This window comes from Pristiophorus japonicus, chromosome 15 (genome assembly GCF_044704955.1).
Source record: "Pristiophorus japonicus isolate sPriJap1 chromosome 15, sPriJap1.hap1, whole genome shotgun sequence".
Lineage (NCBI taxonomy): Eukaryota > Metazoa > Chordata > Chondrichthyes > Pristiophoridae > Pristiophorus > Pristiophorus japonicus.
In genome coordinates, this window is record NC_091991.1 from 165187605 (window position 1) to 165213348 (window position 25744).

The window sequence follows — 25744 nt, forward strand, 5'->3', positions numbered from 1 at the left end:
AAGCCACAATCTCCTGGCTCGGAAACAAGAGTGCTTCCCAACTGAGCCACGGCTGATGCCTAGTTACGGTGGTGGAACCGCGGGGGGCGTGTGGAGCGTGGGGGAGGGGGGAGGATGCGGGGAGCATTGGGGGGGGTGATGCGGGGAGCGTGGGGGGTGGGGAGCGTGGGGGGACTGGGGAGCGTGGGGGGGGAGAGTGCGGTGAACGTGGGGGAAGAGGGTGCGGGTAGCGTTGGGGGATGTGAGGAGCGTGGGGGGATGCTGGGAGCCAGGAGGGTGGGGGGTGAGGGTTTGGGGAGCATTGGGGGGGGTGAATTATGCGGGAGCGTGGGGGAAGACCTGGGGAAATTCCCGGCATATTTCAACATTTAAGAATAGGATAAATAGGCGGATGAAAAGTTGTGGGTGTCATGCATCTCACATTACTGTATATAACTATATCTTACCATGCTATACATGACTGTAACTGGATATGACCTGTAACAATAAGCATACCTTACCACCAGGGGTGCACTTGCAGGAGACACTCCATACCTATCCCACTGAGGTATATAAAGGGAGGTCTCAGGCAAGTGCAGCACTGGGAGAGCTGGAATTAAAGGTGCAGGTCCTGAGTGACCTTGACTTCAGCATGTGTCTTGTGTAAGTCTGTACATTAGGGTCAGGACTTAACAGTGGGCTAACGGGATATGGGCACATGCTGGTCACATGGAATCAGGACGATTGATCATGTGGAGGATAAACACTAACACGGACTGGTTGGGCCCAGCGTCCTGTTTCTGTGTTGTCGTTTCTCTGTAATTCCTGCCTCTCCACTATTCATCTTGAACGAGTAGAATGACGCACGCCACATCCAGCAGGTTCCCCCTTCCTATGGAAAGAAGACAGACTCCCAGCCACAGCCCTCTGCCCCATTGAGCGCACTGTATGTTTTTTCATTAACTGTGAATTCCTGATTAAATCTGATTTTTATTTCTCAGTGCGAGTTTAATATTCGGCCTGCAGAAGCACCGATTTACTCGCAGCCAATTTCCTTTGGATCTGTAAAGTAGGACGACAGAAAGGCCTGAAAATGAGTAGGCCACCACACCCAGCAGGTTTCAGTGCCTTGGTTGTCGCCCCCCCCGCCCCCCATTCTGCTCCCCTCCGGACCAGACCACCCCCTCAGTAACTTCCCCAATGTGCTTGTGCCAACAAAGTAGCAGTTGTTTTTTTTTAAGTTGAAATCATGACCGAAAGGAATGTTTTTTGGTTTTGTGTTGAAAATAGAAAGTTTTGCCTTTCTGGTGAAGAAGGTCGAGGATGGCAACCCTGGGTACGGAGAGCTTCAGGAGTGGCACGCCAAGCCAGACACCAGAAGGGAACGTGGTGATGAACTTCAGCTTCGATGGCTACCCACTGGAAGAGGAAGAGACTCAGGTCAAAGAGAGGCAGAGGCAGGGCAGTGGGATGTCCATAACCAATGAAGCAGGTGATACCCCATTTTGTGTGTGTGTGTGTGTGTATCATCATCATAGGCAGTCCCTCGAAAGGAGGATGACTTGCTTCCACGCCAAAAAAAAGGATAAGTTTACAGGTGTTTCGAATGAAGAACCCGAACTACATCCTCAAGGGTGGAAGATGCCTGTGCGTGGATTTTTTTAACGTGTGATGGCCGTTGCACACCAGCCACCACGTATATGTATATGTGTGTGTGTATATGTGTGTGTGTATATGTGCATGTGTCTGTATGGATGTGTATGTGTGTGTATATATGTGCATGTGTCTGTATGGATGTGTATGTGTGTGTATGTATGTGAGTGTATATGTGTATGTGTGTGCGTGTGTATATGAATGTGTGTGCATGTGTATATGTGTGTGTGTATTTGTGTATGCATGTATGTGTGTGAGTGTGAGATTGTGTGTATATGTGTGTGATTGTGTGTATATATGCGTGTGTATATATATATATGTGTATGTATGTGTATGTGTATGTGTGTATATGTACGAAGTAGATTCCAACTTTTCTGCCCAGGTCTAACGGAATAACGCAGTGTTATTGACTGATTGCTGAGAGAGGTGTCAGACACCTCACTGCTGGAGAACCAGGGCTGCTGTCCATCAAACAGAGGGGTAACAAAAGGATTCGCCAGTTTCTTGACAGCAGTGACTCATAATCACTTATTTTATTATTAACAGTACATTCATTTTAAACACACACACAGAGTAGCGCAGATCAGTCTTACACAGTAATTACTCACACGCGTAGTTTTAACGAGGACCCATGAAAATGGTTTCTCCAACCTATTCACATCACAGGGTCTTGAAGGTAGCAAAATGGTCTTTCTTTCTAACTAATTAAAAACATTGAATCTCTTATACCATTTACTTTACAGCCTGCTTCCTGCTGGATGCAACACTATCTGATGTTCTATGACCACCCAGTTATTCGACAGATTGCCAAACACAGATGAGGGCCTTGTGCCTTTTCACACCATACTGTGACTTCCTATCATTGCTTTCCCCGAGCCATAGCTTTATTGTAAACAGCCTTTGGTGCATGCTCTACAGCAACATATTGCCTTTTATGTTGCAGCAATCTCCTTTCACTACCCTCCTGCTGTAGTGCAAGAGAAAGAGGGAAAAACACACATATAAAATAGTGCCGATAGCTTGACTTTAGAAGTAGATTCCAACCTTTCTGCCCGGGTCTAACGGAATAACGCAGCGTTATCAACTGACCGCTGAGAGAGGTGTCAGATACTGCCCCGCTGGGGAGCCAGGGCTGATGTCCATCAAACAGAGAGGTAACAAAAGAACTATTTTCCAAAAAGCCTGTGTTTTAAAAGGGGGAGAAATTCAGGGTGTTTGCGCCTCCCGTTAACGGGGCTCAAACGACTTTTCGCCCGGGCGTGGCACCGCTAACGACTCCCGCGAACTTCCCCGGGAGTTTAGCGGCGGCGGTAACCGATAACGACCCGCTCCGCTGACGACGCCATCACCGTGCGCAGTGACCCGTTTTCGCCCTGGAGCGAAAATTCGTCAGCGCCCCGTGAAGGTGCGTCCGGCGATGCCAGCAAAAGCTTCACCGGGCGCGTACCGGGCTGTCGGCAGCTCGGGGGCGGGGCATTTCAAAATAGACTTTAATGGCCTGCTGGAAATTGAATGGCGGGGTCCACGCCGCGATCTTCCAGCCCCGGCACTCCGCTTGTGCGCCGGGCTGATACCACCCCAACCCCGCTCCCTGGTGGTCCAGGTCGGAACCCGCTCCTCCCCCGCAGAGTCGGCAGCTTGGCCCTCCCCTTTAATGAGGGGGCGGGGCTTTTGCCTACTCCTCCCACCGCGCAGCGCTCGCTCTTCCCTGCTCCGCTCCGCCCCCACCCCACAGAGCGTTATTTTGTGCTCCACTTACTCTCGGGGGCGGTTACCGGGTTTAGTTCGCGGAATGGGACCTCCGCCTGGCGAGGGAAATCCTGCCTCGCGGCTGTTACCTGCCCCCAAACGGGGCGCTACGCAAATCCCCACCTTCCAAGTGTTTCAAACTTAATAGCTCTTCAAACTCAATATTTATTTGTGCCTGTTTTTACAGTGCAATATCCTCGGTCCTGAAATGCATCCTTCTCCAATTATATCAGCCACATTGAGAGCGAAAAAGACAGGCTTTACGAGAACGCGATTTAAACCAGTTCTGTCTACTGTTCTGTTTTTGTTAGAAATAAAAGTCATGTGAACATCGTATGGATATTCTTGCAGGTGCTCCAGCAGGACAAACTGTATGACAGCTGAGTCCCTCTTGTATTCCTGTGCACTTAGCAGTGGAGGTCACTGCCTGTCTCTTCCCCCCCACTGAGCCCAGCTTCGGACCCAGGAAGTCCCCTGACTCAACGCAGATCGGGGATCATTCCTGGGACCGTCTGATATGTGTGCGTGTTGTCACACCACATGGTGCGTTCACCTACTGAGCCGCCGGCGCATCAAGGCACCGGATGATATTACAGGGCCACTTTTCCCTTCCTATCAGTTGGTAGGCACGGTGCAGCCTGGCCAAGATATGGATGAAATGCTCCGTCTACAAAACGTTGACACTTTATCTAAAGGCCATCCTGAGAAAGGAGCCCTGCCGCTCCACTGTGATCGTTCCATTCAGCGCATTCTACCCTCCGCTTCTCGCTGAACTTTCTGAATTATTGATGTGAGTCCCCGCTATCAATGAGACTGACGAATCCTTTTGTTACCCCTCTGTTTGATGGACATCAGCCTTGGTTCTCCAGCAGTGAGATGTCTGACACCTCTCTCAGCTGTCAGTCAATAAAGTTGCATTATTCCGTTAGACCTGGGCAGAAAGGTCGGAATCTACTTCTAAAGTCAATCTCTCCGCATTATTTCATATATGTGCGGTTTTTGTAATGGTTTCCCTTGATTTAAAGAAACCAGCACACGCAGGTCACGGTACAACAGTGACAGACCAATTGGTCAGTGTGTTGGGTACATTCTGGAAACAATGTGCTGTTTGGGACAATTTGGTGACGGTCCCTGGGTGTCACTGGGTCAGGGGGTACCACGTCCGCTGGTGGCCCTTGTAGGGTTGGAGCATTCTGCGCTGTTACACGTTAGGAGGCATTGGTTTGTCCACGGCTCCCCTCTTATGTTCACGGACATTTGTCTGGGTCTTGTGCGGGGCCCACAAAGGGATTCCATGCTGCCTGCTACACCCACCTTGGCTGGCTGCCATCGGGCCACAGATGTTTCACCCAGATGTTTGCCGTGTGGAGGTTTATGCTCTATCATGCTGCTGGAGGGGGAGGGGGGGGACACCATCGGGCAGTGACGGTGCATATCACAGAGGGGACTCACTCCCTGGTGAGTGGGTCTTAAAGCACAGGCTCACATCTGGAGGGACTGTGACAGGAAACACCACATTTATGATTTTTGCTGCAAACAGGGAATCTTCCCTCCCGGTTCACTGAGCGGAAGCATTAAGGAAATTTCCCAAGCGCTATTAGGGATGGTCGGGCACTCACCGTGGGGAGTGGTGTTCCGGGGGGAGTGGGGCTGAGGGAGTGGGGCTGAGGGAGTGAGGCTCAGGAAGTGGGGTTCAGGGAGTAGGACTCAGGGAGTGATGCTCACGGAGTGGGGCTCAGGGAGTGGGGCTCGGGGAGTGGGACTCAGGGGGAATTGTGGGGCTAAGGGGGGGAGAGGTGCTTGGGGGCGCACGTCACTGTATTCCGCCTGAGCACCTTTCCTATTGTTGTGCCCGGGTGGACTGAAACTCACAAACTGTGTTCAGCATGTGTTCCGGGACGTGCTCCCTGCTCACCTTCCTGCTTAGAATGTGGAATTAGCGCTAACTAACAAAAATAATTTCACACTCAACCCCAGTCACCGCTGCTGGCTCCATGGGTGACTGTGCCACTGGCTGTGGAGCTGGGCCACACGGATCGGGACAGTGCCTGGTTGATCCTGGGTCTGAGCTGAGTCGCTTGATGTAGCGGTGCGGCGGGGATATAGTAGGCTACCAAACCGCTGCCAATCCAACTCTATCTCTGGCTGTGAGAATGGTTGTGTGTGTGTGTCCTCTGTGTGATAAGCTGGTGCCTGAGCTCAACATGGCCCTTGCCCGTGACCACATGGCCTGGATTGTCCAGTCCCAGTGCGGGGAGTTACGGGCACACGTCTGCGTCCTCCCACCCCAAGCATGGCTTGGAGAACAAGCAGGATGTGGCTGCCACCTTGAGGCAAGGTTTTTAAAGAAAAGAATTTGCTTTGGAAGCCATTCACAATTGGGTCTTAATTGCTTTTTTCTTTAATGTCTTTACGATGCAGACGATGAGTCACAGCCCAAGGACAGTTACCATGGCATCTACTTTGCGATGCTTCTGGCTGGAGTTGGATTCCTACTGCCTTACAACAGCTTCATCACAGACGTGGACTACCTACACCAAAAATACCCAGGTGCGGTGCTTGTGAGCAACTGGGAGAGGGATGGCGCACAAGCACGTGAGACAGTAAAGTGACCAGAGCGTCTTGGCCGATGGGTAAAGCCTCCGCCTCGGGTAACACCACGTTACCCAGAGCAGGAAAGTTGGATCGCCAGTCTGTGCTCTTAGCTCATCTCAACCAGGGCACATCCATCAGCCTCAGCTCCGTGGGGGTGGCGGGGGGGGGGGGGGACGGACATCCGCTCGGATTCCCGCTACTGACCTCTGTCCCAGTGAGCCTTGCTGGCAAAGTGGCTGTGATTGGATGGGGCTGTGCTCTGGTGCCAGCTCAAACTATATTGCTGCTGACGCAAAAACACAATTTCGGGGCAAGATTCGAAAATCTGCTGCAGTCCCACAGAAATACAGATGTATAAAAGAAAAAGTGAGGACTGTTAAACCACTCCAACTCACCTTAAAACAATTTGTTTTAACAAAAGATGCCCATAACCGTGTCATAAATTGACATTTTGTTTTTCATGATGTTGGGGATGAAGGGACAGGCAGGAGGCCTGTCTCAGCGCTGTGTGTGTCAGGCAATCGTGCACCACAGCCCATGGCTCTCCTGCTGTGTGTGGTTCCTCAATCCGAAAATCTTGTGTTTACAGTATTGGTTAATTCATCAGATCAGCATTGTATTTGGTGCTGTGATTCTTTCAAATTCTGTCTTTATACTCAACACCTTTTTCACTTTTCTCTCTCCATCTTTTTCTCCTCTCTCCTTGTATCTTTCTCTTTCACACATTTTTTAGTCTTTCTCTTTCTTTAACTCTCTTTCTCATTCACCTCTCTGCCTTCCTCTTCCTTTCTACCTTTTGCATTTCTCTCTCCTTTGGCATCTCTCTCCTCCCCCCCACCACCCCTCACGCCCTAATCCCCCCAACCCTCGACAAAACCTCACCCCGCTACCCATCCATCCTCACAACCCCCATCCACACACCACCACAACCCCTCACCCCCTAATCCCCACCCCCCCCACCCCTCACCCCCTCAACTCCACCCCCCACCCCTCACGCCCTAATCCCCCCAACCCCCCTACCCCATCACCCCCAACCCCCGACCACACCTCACCCCGCTACCCACCCAACCCCACAACCCCCACCCACACACCCCCACCACCCCTCACCCCCTAATCACCACACACCCCCAATCCTCACCCCCTAATCCCCACACTCCCACCCCTCACCCCCTAAACCTCACCCCCCACCCCTCATGCCCTAATCCCCCCAACTCCCTACCCTACCACCCCTCATCCCCTAATCCCCACACCCCTTACCCCTCACCACCTAATCCCCCCAACTCCCCCTACCCCATCACCCCCAACCCCCGACCACACCTCACCCCGCTACCCACCCAACCCCACAACCCCCACCCACACACCCCCACCACCCCTCACCCCCTAATCACCACACACCCCCAATCCTCACCCCCTAATCCCCACACTCCCACCCCTCACCTCCTAAACCACACCCCCCACCCCTCATGCCCTAATCCCCCCAACTCCCCTACCCTACCACCCCTCATCCCCTAATCCCCACACCCCTTACCCCTCACCACCTAATCCCCCCAACTCCCCCTACCCCATCACCCCCAACTCCCGACCACACCCCACCCAGCTACCCATGCACCCTCACCCCGCTACCCACCCAACCCCACAACCCCCACCCACACACCCCCACCACCCCTCACCCCCTAATCACCACACACCCCCAATCCTCACCCCCTAATCCCCACACTCCCACCCCTCACCCCCTAAACCTCACCCCCCACCCCTCATGCCCTAATCCCCCCAACTCCCCTACCCCACCACCCCTCACCCCCTAATCCCCACACCCCTTGCCCCTCACCCCCTAATCCCCCCAACTCCCCCTACCCCATCACCCCCAACTCCCGACCACACCCCACCCTGCTACCCATGCACCCCCACCCCCCCCACCACCACACTGCACCCCCTTATACACCAACCCCCACCCTCCTCACCCCTCACCCCCTAATCCCCCCCCCCCCCCCCCACTACCACACCCCAGCACCCCACTCCGCCACTATCCCCCACCCCATCACACACACACACAAACTACCTTCCAGAAATATCAACCTCTGGAAGAAGAGTGACCAAGCATAAAAAGGATTGCAATCGTTCTCAGATTCCATGTTGCACCAACGACACGAAAGAAACGGGATTGCTTTCTGATTTGTCGGGCAGCTGCACGATGAGAGGATTTACAGCTGCTGTATGTTTGCTTTCGTGCAGGGACATCCATTGTGTTTGACATCAGTCTCACGTACATCATCGTTGCTCTGATTGCTGTGATCTTAAACAATGCCTTGATGGAGCTCCTCAGCCTGCACACCCGCATCACTGTTGGTAAGTGCAGCAGGCCCAACGGGCGTCGCGGCGACAGACTGGGGCCACTGAGCATGATGCTTGCTAGGTGTTCAGCCGCTTCCAATACCTTACATGGGAGTGCACACAATTATAAGCTGCATTGAGCCGAGACAATGAAGTTGCTGTTAAATGGTCAGTCGGTGTGCTTTGCTGAAGCTGGGCAGTGTGAGTAAAGGTGTTGAGTAGATTGGAGAACTCAGATGCAGATGGAATCTCTGAAAACCTGAGGGAGGGAAGGAAGAGGTCAGTAGGAATATGTGTGTGTGCTAGGCCCATGCAGCAGAGCCTGGTTTCCAATCGTCTTGGATCCCCTTGCCATTGGACCAAGACCTTCCTCTGTCAAGCCCGTGTGGCAGCTGGTGTGCAACGGCCACCCTACATTAAAAGAATTCACGCACAGGCATCTTCCATCCTTTAAAATGTGACCTGGCCCACATTGCTCTCATCGGTCACCTTAGAACTCATTTTGGTGTGGAAGCACGTTATCCTCGACTCTGGGGCACTGCCTAAGAGAGAATAGGAGATGGGTGCAAACTTTCCCTCATGTATGCAACAAAAATATATCCCAATGAGAAGGAAAGACTGTAAGGGAAGGGATAACCATCCGTGGCTAACTAAGGAAATAAGGGATGGTATCAAATTGAAAACAAGGGCATACAATGTAGCCAAGACTAGTGGGAGGCCAGAGGATTGGGGAATGTTTAAAAGCCAACAAAGAACGACTAAAAAAATGATAAAGAGAGGGAAGATAGATTATGAAAGTAAACTAGCACGAAATATAAAAACAGATAGTAAGAGTTTCGACAAGTACATAAAAAGGAAAAGAGTGGCTAAAGTAAATTTTAGTCCCCTAGGGGATTAGACTGGGGAATTAATAATGGGGAACAGGGAAGTGGCAGAGACGTTGAACAAATATTTTGTATCGGTCTTCATGGTAGAAGACATCCCAATAGGGGATAATCAAGGGGCTATAAGGAGGGAGGAACTTAATACAATCACTATCACCAATGACGATTTTACTCGGTAAAATAATAGGACTAAAGGCGGACAAGTCCCCTGGACCTGATGGCTTACATCCTAGGGTCTTAAAAGAAGTGGCTGCAGAGATAGTGGATGCATTGGTTGTAATCTACCAAAATTCCCTGGATTCTGGGGCAGTCCCAGCAGATTGGAAAACCGCAAATGTAACACCCCTAATTAAAAAAGGAGGCAGACAAAAAGCAGAAAACTGTAGACCAGTTAGCCTAACATCTGTCATTGGGAAAATGCGGAAGTCCATTATTAAGGAAGCAGTAGCGGGACATTTGGAAGAGGATATTTCAATCAAGCAGAGTCAGCATGGTTTTATGAAAGGGAAATCATGTTTGACAAATTTGCTGAAGTTCTTTGAACATTTAACGAGCAGGGTGGATAAGGGGGAACCATGGATGTGGTGTATTTGGATTTCCAGAAGGCATTTGATAAGGAGCCACATAAAATGTTACTGCACAAATAAAAGTTCACGGGGTTGGGGGTAATATATTAGCATGGATAGAGGATTGGCTAACTAACAGAAAACAGAGAGTCAGGAAAATGGGTCATTTTCCGGTTGGCAAACATTAACTAGTCGGGTGCCGCAGGGATCGGTGCTGGGTCCTCAACTATTTACAGTCTATATTAATGATTTGGATGAAGGGACCGAGTGTAATGTAGCGAAGTTTGTTGATGATACAAAGATGGGTGGGAGAGCAAATTGTGAGGAGGACACAACAAACCTGCAAAGAGATATAGACAGGCTAAGTGAGTGGATGAAAATTTGGCAGATGGAGTTTAATGTGGAAAAATGTGAGGTTATCCACTTTGGCAGAAAAAATAGAAAAACAAATTATAATTTAAATGGAGAAAAATTGCAAAGTGCTGCAGTACAGAGAGACCTACGGATCCTTGTGCATGAAACACAAAAAGTTGGTATGCAGGTACAGCAAGTAATCAGGAAGACAAATGGAACGTTGGCCTTTATTGCAAGGGGGATGAAGTATAAAAGCAGAGAAGTCCTGCTACAACTGTACAGGGTATTAATGAGGCCACACCTGGAGTACTGCATACAGGTTTGGTCTCCTTATTTAAGGAAGGATATACCTGCATTGGAGGCTGTTAGAGGTTCACCAGGTTGATTCCAGAGATGACTTATGAAGATAGGTTGAGTAAGTTGGGCCTATACTCATTGGAGTTCAGAAAAATAAACATATAAGATAATGAGGGGGCTCGACAAGGTGGATGCAGAGAGAATATTTCCACTCGTGGGAAACTAAAACTAGGGGACGTAGTCTCAGAATAAGAGCCGCCCATTTAAAACTGAGATGAGGAGGAATTTCTTCTCTGAGGGTTGTAAATCTGTGGAATTCGCTGCCTCAGAGAGTTGTGGAGGCTGAGTCATTGAATATATTTAAGGTGGAGATGGACAGATTTTTGAGCACAAAGGGAATAAAGGGTTATGGGGAGCGGGCAGGAAAATGGAGCTGAGTCCATGGTCAGATCAATCATGATGGTATTAAATGGTGGAGCAGGCTCGAGAGGTCAGATGGCCTACTCCTGCTCCTATTTCTTATGTTCTAATGTTCTTATGAACCGTACACAGCATATGTTTCTTTCTCTCTCAAGCGAATTCCCTGATGCCCTCTCATTCAGAATCCTAGACAACAGGGCCCCGAATTTCCATGGGGCCATGTGTGAGGGGTGTGGTAATACAACACAACAGTGCAAACTCTTCCAGAGAACTTAAATTAGGACATTCATCTATTTATACGTAACTGGGAATCCCTGGCCAAAGATTGCCCTAAATGAAGAGCATCCGTGAGGGCTCCGAGCACCTCGAATCTCGTCGCCGAGAGCATGCAGAAAGCAAGCGCAGGCAGCGGAAGGAGCGTGCGACAAACCAGACTCCCCACCCACCCTTTCCTTCAACCACTGCCTGTCCCACCTGTGACAGAGACTGTAATTCCCGCATTGGGCTGTTCACTCACCTGAGAACTCACTTTTAGAGTGGAAGCAAGTCTTCCTCGATTTCGTATGACTGCCTATGATGATGCTGATGTGAGAATATATGTAATTGGATCATAAAAGTCTTGGTCAAGCACATCACACTTTAAGTGTGTCTGTTGCTCAAAACAATGTTGTCACGCTCTTTCTGATTGGCTGAAATGTCCCAGGAGACAATCGAGAAGCAAATCAGCACTCGCATCACATTCTGGGCACAGCCCCCACTAAATCCTTTCCAATTCCCAGCTTAGCTTTACTACTGCTGACCACTCTTGGTTTCTATGTGTAACATAGGCTAAACTAACATGGTATCCAGTGACTCATTATGAGCAGCAGTATGGGAGATCCATTAGTGCATGATGAGGTACTGTGGCGGTGGGGTGGGGGGGAGCTGTGTACCTTCTCAGTCAGGATAGAAAAGGACTCCATGATGTCGCCACTTCCCTTCAACCCAGCTGCTAATATCAGCTGAACAACTCTCCTCGTGGTTTCTTCCACTGTGTCAGCTGTGGCTCGGTGGGTAGCACTCTTGCCTCTTAGTCAGCAAGTTGTGGGTTCAAGTCCCATGGACTTGAGCACATAAATCTAGACTGACATTCTAGTGCAGTGCTGCACTGTCGGAGGTGCCGTCTTTCGGATGAGACATTAAACCGAGGCTCCGTCTGCTCTCTCAGGTGGATGTAAAAGATCCCATGGCACTATTTTGAAGAAGAGCAGGGGAGTTATCCCCGGAGTCCTGGCCAATGTTTATCCCTCAATCAACATAACAAAAAAACGATGAGCTGGTCATTATCACATTGCTGTTTGTGGGAGCTTGCTGTGCGCAAATTGGCTGCCGCGTTTCCCACATATCAACAGTGACTACACTCCAAAAGTATTTCATTGGCTGTAAAGCGCTTTGAGATGTCCGGAGGTCGTGAAAGGTGCTATATAAATGCAAGTCTTCCTTTCTTGGATTCAGGCCTGACATTACGGGTCAATGATTACCCCCTCTCCCTGCTGTGGCAAAAACCCGATGGCTCCCAGCTCCTGATTGCCCTCTCAGTGCAGCAATCTATCGTTGTTTCTTTCATTCCCCACCCCCGCCCCCCGCCCCCCCCCCCCCCCCCCCCCCACCGCCAGCCCTCCATCTCTAGCAAGCAGTCAAGCTACACACACACTAGTGTGGCACCTCCCACAATATCAGAACGAGCTGACCCTACCCTGACCCCTGATAACCCACTGGTGTCAGGAGAGGGGTGGCCAATCCGTCACACTTACGCAGGGCCCCAAGATATCTAAAATGACACTCGCCCATTTGTCCACCCGACGTGAGTCTTTGCCCCTTTCCAAGCTCTGACCGCTGTCCCCATCCTTTTACTCTACTCCTGGGTGTATTAAAGAGGAGCTGAATGGTGCTTGGTATTTCCGATTGGAGGGATCAGGAATGAAATGTCTGTGAGAATGTACTAGTCCGGTAAAGCTTCCTTTTTAATCTACAATGAACAGGGGAAACAACAACAACTTACATTTATATAGCGCCTTTAACGTAGTAAAATGTCTCAAGGTGCTTCACAGGAGCAATTATCAAACAAAATTTGACTCCGAGCAACACAAGGAGATATTCGGGCAGGTGACCAAAAGCTTGGTCAAAAAGGTAGATTTTAAGGTGTGTCTTAAAAGGAGTAGCGAGAGGGAGAGAGGCCATGGTGGGATTTGAAAACAAGGATGAGAACTTTAAAATTGAGGTGTTGCCGGACCGGGAGCCAATGTAATTTGCATAAATATTCCCGTGGCAACCAGATAGTATGTGTTTAGAGAGCCTGAACGATTTTCTGAAAATTCAGGGGTTTTTTTGGAGTTGTGAAGAGGTGAATTCTCTGGATTGATTGCCATTTAGTAATTAGAGATACAGCAGGTAGGGTTTAATGACTACATCAAACGCTTACTCATCTAATTAGAGGAGATGCAAGCCAAAGAGGCGCATTGAAAAAGCACAAGAAAAATCCAATCGATCGCAGTAATGCTGACACGCTGCATGCAGCAATAGCAGGCTGCCCCCATGGCACCCTGCCTGTGTCATAGCATTTGATGGATGCAGAAATCTTGCCCATTGCCTTGTAGCCCTCTGCTAGCTGCCTTCTCCAAGCTAAGAAAAATATTTGACAGAAAAAGCCTCCCAGTCAGAGCCTGAAATTTTCCAGCGGCCATTTTGTGACCTTGTTTTGCAATGATCAATCAGAACGTGCTTTTACTGTAATCACTCTGGTCCTTCTGAGCGTCATCGTCCATTGCTGCTCGATTGCTTGGTTTCTCGACCAATCCGACTCGCTGTTCCCTGTGCTTCTTGCCTTGGGGAATCCGGCACGTTTATTGTGGGATCCCCGCTGGCTCCATGAGACCTGCACGTTGGGAATGAGTGGCTCCATTAGACCAATATGTCCAACGTGAACACAGCCATTGTTTGGCCTGGCACCTGTGATATATTCTTTACGACATCGCAAACACACACGTACAAGCTGGCTCCACAGGAAATTGTCAGGTGACCTTGTCACATGATCCTTTTATTGCATTTGCAGCAATGTACCACAGTAGTCCACTAGGTGGAGCTCTGTATTACAGCACCTATTGTTTTCCATCAGTTAAGTTTTTAGCAGAGTGATACTGAGGCTAGAACTGTTCATTTCTGAGGACATGTTGCATAGACTAAGCTTGAATATAGAAGCTTAAAGGGTGATTGATGTGCTTAAGATGATTAAAGGATTTGACAGGATAGATAGATAAAGAAAAGAAAGACTTATATTTATATGGCACCTCAGGATGTCGCAAAGCGCTTTAAAGCCAGTGAAGTACTTTCTGAAGCTGTGCAGCTATAGCAGGTTTTAGAATGTCCTGTTGCATCCTGCAGAACATGGTGCCACTAATACTATTGACCCGTCAGGGGGGGAAGTTGGTGCTGAAGGTGCTGATCCAGCAGTGTGAGCATCTGGAATGAACTTTGTTCGGTGAGATTGGGGATGTCACGTGCTCACACATGTGCTGCAATATATACGGGTGATGGGTCATCATCATTATAGGCAGACCCTCAAAATCGAGGAAGACTTGCTTCCACTCCTAAAGTGAGTTCACAGGTGACTGAACAGCCCAATACGGGAATTGCAGTCTCTGTCACAGGTGGGACACACAGTGGTTGAAGGGAAAGGGTGGGTGGGGAGTCTGGTTTGCCGCACGCTCCTTCCGCTGCCTGCGCTTGATTTCGGCATGCTCTCGGCGACGAGACTCGAGGTGCTCAGCGCCCACACTGTTCTTGAAAGGACAGATGTCAGTCAGCAGGCATGTACTGTCCTAGAAAACAGAGTGGATATTGAACTTGACGATGAAGATGGTTGAAAGGACAGAATATAGGGAACCTGAAAGAGAGGGGTGTAATTATATAGAATCCGAAATTAAAAATTTTACATGAAATATAAAACAAAAAGATTGGACTGGTTTTATGGCAAACTTTAAAAACTTTTACGTAGAAATGATTCAATTCAGATTCACAATAACCAAACCTCTGGAACATCTGTATGCCTCTTGCTTTCTCAAATGTTTATACAATTCAACGTTGGGATTTCTCCGTGTGCTGTTCCACAGTTGGTCCGGTTCGTGCAGTTTAACGTCAGTAACCCATTTATTTTAAAGTAGCACAGAGAGGATTAGCGTTTAGAAGGGAGGCCACTTCTCCTCCTGTGACCTGGGACAGTTGATCTGGAAACCTGATGTGACTGGATCAGCTCTTCAGGCAAGGACTTTGGAGCACGCAGAGGATGTGGGAGATACCGTTAAGGTCGGCTGTTGTTTCGTTGCATCTGCTGACCTCTCTCCCTTGCCTCACTTTTCTCATTTCCCTCATTGCTTTTGAAATCTCCTTATGGGAGATTTGATCGAGGTGTTTAAAACCATGAGGAGCCTGGGCAGAGTAGATGGAGAGAAACTGTTCCCATTGGCGGAAGGGTCGAGAGCCAGAGGTCACAGATTTAAGGTGATTGGCAAAAGAACCAAAGGCGACATGAGGAAAAAGCTTTTTTACGCAGCGAGTGATTAGGATCTGGGATGCACGGCCTGAAAGGGTGGTGGAGGCAGACTCAATCACTGCTTTCAAAAGGGAGTTGGATAAGTACCTGAAAGAAATAAATTTTCAGGCTACGGAGGGGGAAAGGGCGGGGGAGTGGGACTAGCTGAAGTGCTCTTGCAGAGAGCCAGGACGGGCGTTCATCTGTGCTGTAACCATTCTACAATTTTATAGTTCCGCTGAAGCACACGCCAACGTCAGCCTTGCCCTGTCTCTGGCAGGTTCAAGTCCTCCCTCTGTCGATCACAGTGGCTGTTGCTTTGGAGTGGAGCGCTCACCATCTGGGGATCACAGCTCCGTAAGGTGGAGAACACAGTGACCCAGCACCCGAGGCTCCCATAGACTGCAGGCAATCTTTGTGGAATATAAAATAAAAGATTAAGCTACCTGAATTGCACTGACAATGGCTCCTACACAAAAGAATTTTCAACGTGTGATATGGCCACTTTTGCAATTGGAGGAGAGGCATTTTAAACATTGTTTCAATGACTTTGGTGCCTCTTTAGCTGATAGTGTAGTATCTGACGTATTTAGTTGGGAAGAATATAGAGCCTTTTGTGACATGCCGAAGCATTTGACAATCGATTGTTTACCTCTGAAGTCGAGTCATTGTTCTGTTTCCCTACATTGCAACAGTGAATACACTTCAAATGTCCTTCATTGGCTGCGAAAGACTTTGGGATGTCCTGACGTCATGAAAGGCACTATATAAATGCAAGTTCCTGCTGTTGTCGAAAGTGCATTTTGTAACAACCTTGAGAATGCAAAACCAAAGATGCAAAAAGTGTTCATGAATAAACGTGTGCTGTGCATTTACATATTGCATTGTTACAGTTAAAAAACAATGGAGAAAAGCATAACTAATTAGGCATAAATTATCTTCAGAGCAAAGATTTTGCACATGACCGCTGTTAGTGGCTAGATTTATGAGTAGCAAGCACGGAGGCTGTGGCATCCTCTTGTCCATGAAGGTTGCCAAGTATGGAGCATGGACCAGAGCCGCTGGCCTTCACCTTTGTTGAACTGGTGAGCATCAAATTCACCAAAACGTAGATACTTGAGTGCAATAAATAAATTGCTTATCCATCCTTCCGACCCCTGTTGTTTTGAACTAAACCCTCTAAGTGTTGCTATAATATAGGTTTTGAAGTTAGGGGCAGAGCAAGGACAGGACATCTGAATAGTTACCAAGGGTTAAGTGTCTTGGCAGTGTATATTCAATTTAACCAACCAAGTTTCAATATCAGCAGCCAGATGCATTGCTTTACTTGGTTGTTGCAGCAGAAAACATTGCGAGAAAAGTAGACCAACATTAAGGATAATAATGGGGGCAATGGCAGTGCCTGCACTGTGGGTTAACCTGAGTCTCATTTGTCTGATTGGTGACAGGTTACCTGTTGGCTTTGGGACCCCTTATGCTTGTGAGTATCTGCGATGTGTGGCTGGAGCTTTTTACAGTACAGCAGGCGTATGGCATCAACCTGGCAGCAGTGGGGATTATGGCTTTCGGCTGCACAGGTAAGGCTGAACTCGGGCATTTGTTTGAGTGTCATGTGCAACATTCATTAACCTTGCCTCGCCACTTTATTTTCACCGCCTCCCTTCGATCGTGACACGCCAGGCATCAAACTTTGGTCAAGTGAGTGGGGCAGCAATTTACAGGCAGCCAGTGCTACTCCTAAGTAGCCACTAGGTGCAAAAGAGCAGCTAAAAGAGCATGATCCCTGGTCCAACCCCCTCACTCAAAGCAACTGTAATGTATTTGCTTCATGGGTTCTTTGCTTAAGAATTCAAAACAACACATTGCTATTAAGAACTAGTTGGTTTATTAACGAAGGTTTAACAACCACACTACACATTACCAGATCATCCACTAGGCTCACAACTGCGTACCTCATTGTGGAGGACCCAGACCCAACTGACTGGGGTTTTATTAAGTCTTGTGAACATCACGTGACTGGCTAAGCCACTCACAATGCAACAGCTCTACAAACCGGTGAGCATACTCACAGGTGCATACATTACACTCACCTCTCCCCCCCCCCCCCCACTCCCATCTACCTCTCCTCTTCCCCACTCCCCGCCACTCCACCTCCTCCCCCATTCTTCTTTCCCTCTTGCCCCATTACCTCCTCCCACTCCTCCCCCGCACCCACCCCCCTTTCCCCGACAGGCGCCTCTCCCAATCTGGTGGCCATGGTAGAAAACCAGTGAAGATTCATGGACACAGTACCGGAATCCTACCGTCCCATGCAATGACGAATTTAATGCACTGTCCTGCATGTCAGTTTACAATATTCCCCGTATTTTATTCCTCTTCATTTCCTTTGTTTGCCATCCCTTTCATTCCGGTTTTGGCTGCGAGCTCACGTCAGTATGTGCAGGCTGCATTGTGCTTGTCATTCATTTGAACCTTTACAATATTGTGAAAGGAGCTGTGACAATGTTCTGTGCCATTCTAAAGTCACGAAACAAACCCTTAACATTATTGTGCAGAAATGATTTTTTTTCCAGATGTGTCATGGTAGAAAAATGGAAATGTTTGTTGTAAAATAAAGGAGCGGTTTCAATGTGCTTTTATAGCTCTCCTCGCGCACAGGGACACTTTCCGGGGCCCAGGACACAGCTGAAGGGCTAGGGGAACAAAAGGCTGGGTGGTGGGGTCTTCTTCTTTTGTATGGCAGTAGCAAAGCAAATTAAACGTCAATATCCAAGTTGGATATCCAGGCCAAAGCTTCCGGTGTAACAGCGTGGATATCTTGTAGGCTGCCTGCAAGTTTCCTCTGAGGGCAGTGCTCAGTGATGTGCTCCAAGGTCTGATTAGGAGCTCCATGGTCACATGATGGGGCTGCTTTAATCTTCCATCTATGGAGAAGGTGGCAGCATCGACTATGACCAGTTCTGAGGCAGTTGATGGTTGTCCACTGTTTGTGAGGAAGGTTTGATCCTTCAGGTTGTACTGTGGGGTCCTCTATAAGGAATCCATTCCGTATGTCGCAGTTCTTCCAAGCATTTCGACATCGGTCATCAAGGCTGAGGGGAGATCGCTGAAGGGCTTCGGCGACGGTTCAAAATGGCCACCTAGATTTGAGACGTGTTGGTGGTAGGTTGTTCAAGTCGGCCTGGATCGGCATGTCTTTGCTGGTGTAGCAGTTGTATTCTCTGGAGACTGCATATTCGCGGCGTAGGTGTGGCAGTGCGATGTTTCCCAGCACGGGGAGCCAAGGTGTTGGTGCCGATAAAAGCGTCCCGGTGATAATTCTCATAGTAGAATTCAGCTGGACATCAACGGATTTGAGATGCGGACTTGATAGCCATGCCGGAGAGCAGTACTCCGCTGTAGAGTACACCAGGGCGAGTGCTGCCGTATGGAGGGTTTGAGCGTCTGCTCCCCATGTGGATCCGGCGAGGTTCTGGATCAAGTTGATCGAGGTGGGGTGAAGGCACAGTTTGTAGAGAAGGGTTTTTTAAGGAGGCTTTTTGAAAGTAGAGAGGGAGATGATAAAGTGGATGTCTAGGGAGGAAACTGCAAAGAATGAGGGTGTAGTGACTGAATGTAATGACAGACCACGGGGTGTAGGAAGAAAGGAATACAATGGTGCCTGAGAGGACAGTGCCTGTGGGGATGTATGGTTGGTGGAGGTTGTTGGGTTGGGATGGGGCAGGCTATCGAGAGATTTGAAAGTGAGAGCAAGGATGTTTAAATGATCAAAAGGGAAGTGGAAATCTGGAACTCTCTTCCCCTCAAAAAACTGTTGAGGTTGGGGGACAATGAAAATTTTAAAACTGAGTTTGATAGGTGTTTGTTGGGCATGGGTATTAAGAGTTACAGACCAAGACGGATAGATGGAGTTCAGATATAGATCAGCCATGATCTAATGGAATGGCGGAACGGGCTCGAGGGGCCGAATGGCCTACTCCTATTCCCAGGAATCACTGACTCATGAGCCGTGATGATGGGAGTGTAGCACCTAGTGTGGGTTGTGGCATTCTGAATGATCTTGACTGTACGCTGTGGAATCTGCCAGCAAGGAGAAACTAAGTCTCAAGATGATAGAGGCATGGATCAAGGACTCGGTAGCAGTGAGGCATCAACGTGTAGGGAGGGAGACAATAACTTGGAGGTGGAAGGAACTGGGTGTAACACGTTGGACAATGTGCTGATTTCTGCCTCAGGAACTGGTAAACTAACAATGATGCAAGTATAGTAACCTCTCACTATAGCACTGTGGTGGAACACAAGCTGTGCAACACTTTGCAACTCTTTATTAATACAGCACACCATCCCAACAACATAGTATAAAAACAGATAGCAAGAGTTTCTACAGGTATATAAAAAGGAAAAGAGTGGCCAAAGTAAATGTTGGTCCCTTAGAGGACAAGACCGGGGAATTAGTAATGGTGAACATGGAGATGGCAGAAACTCTGAACAAATATTTTGTATCAGACTTTACGGTAGAGGACACTAAAAATATCCCAACAGTGAATAGTCAAGGGGCTATAGATGGGGAGGAACTTAACACAATCACAATCACTAAGGAGGTGGTACTCAGTAAGATAATGGGACTAAAGGCAGATAAATCCCCTGGACCTGATGGCTTGCATCCTGGGTTTTTAAGAGAAGTAGCAGCAGGGATTGTGGATGCATTGGTTGTAATTTACCAAAATTCCCTGGATTCTGGTGAGGTCCCAGCAGATTGGAAAGTTGCAAATGTAATGCCCCTATTTACAAAAGAAGCCAGACAAAAAGTAAGAAACTATAGACCAGTTAGCCTAACATTTGTGGTTGGGAAAATGTTGGAGTCCATTATTAAAGAAACATTAGCAGGACTTTTGGAAAAGCATAATTCAGTCAGGCAGAGTCAGCATGGATTTATGAAGGGGAAGTCATATTTGACAAATTTGCTGGAATTCTTTGACGATGTAACAGAGTGGATAAAGGGGAACTAGTGGATGTGGTGTATTTGGACTTCTAAAAGACATTTGACAAAGTGCCACATAAAAGGTTACTGCACAAGATAAAAGTTCACAGAGTTGGGGGTAATATATTAGCATGGATAGAGGATTGCCTAACTAACAGAAAACAGAGAGTCAGGATAAATGGTTCATTCTCGGGTTGGCAAACAGTAACTAGTGGGGTGCCGCAGGGATCAGTGCTGGGACCCCAACTATTTACAATCTATATTAACGACTTGGACGAGTGTAATGTAGCCAAGTTTGCTGATGATACAAAGATGGGAGGAAAAGCAATATGTGAGGAGGACACAAAAAACCTGCAAAAGGACATAGACAGGCTAGGTGAGTGAGCAAAAATGTGGCAGATGGAATATAATGTTGGAAAGTGTGAGGTTATGCATTTTGGCAGAAAAAAAATCAAAGAGCAAGTTATTATTTAAATGGAGAAAAATTACAAAGTGCTGCAGTACAGCAGGACCTGGGGGTCCTGGTGCATGAAACACAAATGGTTAGTATGCAGGTACAGCAATGGAATCTTGGCCTTTATTGCAAAGGGGATGGAGTATAAAAGTAAGGAAGTCTTGCTACAGTTGTACTGGGTATTGGTGAGGCCACACCTGAAATACTGCATACAGTTTTGGTTTCCATATTTAAGAAAGGACATACTTGCTTTGGAGGCAGTTCAGTGAAGGTTCACGAGGTTGATTCCGGAGATGAGGGAGTTGACTTATGAGGAAAGGTTGAGTAGGTTGGGCCTCTACTCATTGAAATTCAGAAGAATGAGAAGTGATTTTATCGAAACATATAAGATTGAGGGGGCTTGACAAGGTGGATGCAGAGAGGATATTTCCACTGATAGGGGAGACTAGAACTAGGGGGCATAATCTTAGAATAAGGGGCTGCCCTTTTAAAACTGATATGAGGAGGAATTTCTTCTCTCAGAGAATTGTAAATCTGTGGAATTCGCTGCCTCAGAGAGCTGTGGAGGCTGGGTCATTGAATATATTTATGACAGACATATTTATAACTGTTCGGGAAATTGATGGGATTGAAGGCCGATAAATCCCCGGGGCCTGATAGTCTGCATCCCAGAGTACTTAAGGAAGTGGCCATAGAAATAGTGGATGCATTGGTGATCATTTTCCAACAGTCTATCGACTCTGGATCAGTTCCTATGGACTGGAGGGTAGCTAATTTAACACCACTTTTTAACAAAGGAGGGAGAGAGAGAAAACGGGTAATTATAGACCAGTTAGCCTGACATCAGTAGTGGGGAAAATGTTGGAATCAATTATTAAAGATGAAATAGCAGCGCATTTGGAAAGCAGTGACAGGATCGGTCCAAGTCAGCATGGATTTATGAAAGGGTAATCATGCTTGACAAATCTTCTGGAATTTTTTGAGGATGTAACTAGTAGAGTGGACAAGGGAGAACCAGTGGATGTGGTGTATTCGGACTTTCAAAAGGCTTTTGACAAGGTCCCACACAAGAGATTGGTGTGAAAAATCAAAACACATAGTATTGGAGGTAATGTACTGATGTGGATAGGGAACTGGTTGGCAGACAGGAAGCAGAGAGTAGGGATAAACGGGTCCTTTTCAGAATGGCAGGCAGTGACTAGTGGGGTGCCGCAGGGCTCAGTGCTGGGACCCCAGCTATTTACAATATACATTAACAATTTAGATGAAGGAATTGAGTGTAATATCTCCAAGTTTGCAGATGACACTAAACTGGATGGCGGTGTGAACTGTGAGGAGGACGCTAAGAGGCTGCAGGGTGATTTGGACAGGTTAGGTGAGTGGGTTAGTGCATGGCAGATGCAGTATAATGTGGATGAATGTGAGGTTATCCACTTTGGGGGCAAAAACACAATGCAGAATATTATATGAATGGCGGCAGATTAGGAAAAGGGGAGGTGCAACGAGACCTGGGTGTCATGATTCATCAGTCATTGAAAGTGGGCACGCAGGTACAGCAGGGGGTAAAGAAGGCAAATGGTATGTTGGCCTTCATAGCTAGGGGATTCGAGTATAGGAGCAGGGAGGTCTTACTGCAGTTGTACAGGGCCTTAGTGAGGCCTCACCTGGAATATTGTGTTAGTTTTGGTCTCCTAATCTGAGGAAGGACGTTCTTGTTATTGAGGGAGTGCAGCGAAGGTTCACCAGACTGATTCCTGGGATGGCTGGACTGACATATGAGGAGAGACTGGATCAACTGGGCCTTTATACACTGGAGTTTAGAAGGATGAGAGGGGATCTCATAGAAACATATAAAATTCTGACGGGACTGGACAGGTTAGATGCAGGAAGAATGTTCCTGATGTTGGGGAAGTTCAGAACCAGGGGACACAGTCTTAGGATAAGGGGTAAGCCATTTAGGACTGAGATAAGAAGAAACTTCTTCACTCAGAGAGTTGTTAACTTGTGGAATTCCCTACCGCAGAGAGTTGTTGATGCCAGTTCGTTGGATATATTCAAGAGGGAGTTAGATATGGCCCTTACGGCTGAAGGGGTATGGAGAGAAAGCAGGAAAGGGGTACTGAGGGAATGATCAGCCATGATCTTATTGAATGGTGGTGCAGGCTTGAAGGGCCAAATGGCCTATTCCTGCACCTATTTTCTATGTTGCTATGTTAACTGATAAGGGAATAAGGGGTTATGGGAAGCGGGCAGGGAAGTGGACCTGAGTCCATGATTGGATCAGCCATGATTGTATTGAATGGCAGAGCTGGCTCGAGGGGTCATATGGCCTACTCCTGCTCCTATTTCTTCTGTTCTTATGTTCATCCTTGCTATGCCATGAACCTTCATAAGACAGATGGCTCCTTTGTTTAAAGAAAAGTGTCTCTGCACTCTTTCTGTCATAGACGTGCACTATAATGCAGTTTTATAAGTTTCCCTTAAACAGTACTGTGGGGTCTGATATAAATGGAAGCTGTGCTTGGATTAAATAGACATGTTGCACTGTCACAGTCACTATCTGAAAATGGCAGTGAGTAAGCAGAGTTTATCAGGCTGATTAAGCAGTGACCTTGTCTAAATATGGCAGCTTAATGGTGAATTTAGTGTATTTGGTGATTTACTTACTTTTTTGGTGCATTTATTTTTACCCCCTCCCCTTTTGAATGTTATTTTTGTCCCCGCCTGTTTTAGGATCTGCTCCCCCACCCCATCCCTCCTCCGATTCCTCAGCTTAGAAGACAGACTTAGTCAGGTTTCTGTGTATGTTGCCTTGGAGCCCAGCCTGTAGGAAGTATGCGAGATTGGCCTGAGTAGCTGTGCCTCCACTTGCTCCTTGTCCCTTTGTAAGTGTAAAGTATGCACCTGTGAGCATGCTCACGGGCCTGTGGAGCTGTTGCACTGTGAGTGGCTGAGCCAGTCACGTGATGTTCGCAAGACTCCATAAAACCATGGTTAACTGAGTTTCGGTTCTCCACGATGAGGCACGCAGTTGTGAGCCTGGTGGATGAACTGGTAGTGTTCAGTTTGATTGTTAAACCTTCGCTAATAAACCAGCTAGTCCTTTACAGCAAATGGGTAGCTGTGAGTTCTTAAGGAAAGAACCCATGAATGAAATACACCACAGTAAGAAAGCACCTCACCCCCGCTGAGTGCTTCCCTGTGATGTTTGATTGGGAACTCACCGTGCTATCTAAACGGACAACTAATCCTGTACATTTTCTTTATTTTGTATGAAGTGCAGCAGTCGAGTTTCTATGGTTACACAGGGATGTTCCCCAAACGCTACACACAAGGGGTGATGACGGGTGAAAGTGAGTAGCTGCTCCACTTGTTTTAAATAATTCCCGTGAACAGGTTTTGATAGAAATCCCAAAACGTACAGATATTGAAAATATTTATCGGAAGAACTGAATTACAAAAACAGTTTGTTTTCCAATGCCAGTGATACTATAGTTCTTGTTTTAACTTTATAGATTAGTGTAATGGGCTCGAAAGTAATTTGCTTCTGTCACCATCTGTCAGGATTGCCAACCCTGGGTGGAGCTATTCCTGGAGGTTTCATCGTGTGACCTCCGTCCTCCAACCACCCTTCCCGGTCAAACAGTCCTCCCCACCATCTCCAATATTTTCATAACTAATAAATGAAAAACACACCAAAAAATGAAGAATTTTCTTCTGGGTTGTTCATAGCAGAATCCATGAGGTTAATCCTCAATTCCTGGAGACTCCAGGACTATCCTGGACGGTTGCCAACCCGACCATCTGTTCCCACTGGCCGATGGTAACCTCAGGTCAGGTTCAAGTTTGGATGTCAAATTGCATCAAATCACCTTCAGCAGGAATAGAAATCCAGATATAAGGTTGGGGCTGGCTGTGTGATGTACGAGGTCAAAGTAAAACTCCCCCCTTTTCTGTTAACACTTTCAAACACAGTGGACGCCATGAATGGGTAAGAATCCTCCTTAAAGCGGAAATCTTATTGGGTAAATGGATTCCCCAGAACGGTATTGAGCCATGTAGACCAGGAAGGTCCCAATTTCCATCCACAATCTTCGCAGAGTGAGTGCATCCCATTCATGGCACCATTTGGAAAGCGACACTTGGCCTCCGTGTTCTGGGCTGGCAAGAGGATTCATCTGCCAGGATTTCTGGTTCAAGATAATATCCTGTTACCCTTGCTGAAAAGGTTGCCTATGCCAACAGGATTGGGCTCAGCTGTGGATCCCCTCATGGTTAAATAGGCATAAAGAATGGGTACTTGGGCGAGGTACAGGAAGACCACTGGTGCCCATGGAACCATTCTGAGCAGGGGTTAACGTTTTCATAAGATCGAGTTTCTTCACTGTTTCCTTGAATCAGTCATCTAAGGGTAGAGATTAGTCCTGTGGTTCTTCTCTGAACTGCTTCCAAGGGCTTGAAAGACTCAGCCCAATACTCAGAGGTACGAACTGCCCAGAGCATAATTTCAGCATGATTTTCCACAAGTTGCACTCTTATATACTCTCATACAGAGACATGGGGGAGACAATTGTGTAAGAAATTAGAGCCAGTGTAATGCCTTACTGTCAACTGGGTTGAGCCGAACCAATCTGGTGCTGCAGGGCGATGGGGAAAGTGTGCAGGGGAGTGGGACTAATTGGAGAGCTCTTTCGAAGAGCTGGCACAAGCACGATGGGCCGAATGGCCTTCTGTCACGATCTGGAATGCTCTACCTGAAAAGGTGGTGGGAGCTAATTCCATAAATAACCTTAAAGGTGAGTTGGACAGGTTGTTGAGGATGAGGAACTTACAGGGTTACGGACAAGCGGCGATGGGGGACTAAGCACGACTGTTCTTTCAAAGAGCCATCACAGGCTCGACGGGCCAAATGGC

At 47.8% G+C, this 25744-nt stretch overlaps 1 protein-coding gene across 1 annotated transcript in view; it reads left to right on the plus strand.

Moving 5' to 3' along the window:
- The first annotated feature begins 1302 nt into the window (after nucleotides 1-1302).
- The window catches only part of LOC139280515 (equilibrative nucleoside transporter 4-like), a 56180-nt gene continuing 31738 nt past the window's right edge, over nucleotides 1303-25744 (plus strand). The window contains exons 1-5 of the mRNA XM_070899996.1: nucleotides 1303-1471; nucleotides 5803-5931; nucleotides 8209-8322; nucleotides 16844-16972; nucleotides 24109-24183. Of these exons, the coding sequence (XP_070756097.1) occupies nucleotides 1303-1471; nucleotides 5803-5931; nucleotides 8209-8322; nucleotides 16844-16972; nucleotides 24109-24183 (616 nt within the window). The remainder of the gene's footprint in view (nucleotides 1472-5802; nucleotides 5932-8208; nucleotides 8323-16843; nucleotides 16973-24108; nucleotides 24184-25744) is intronic.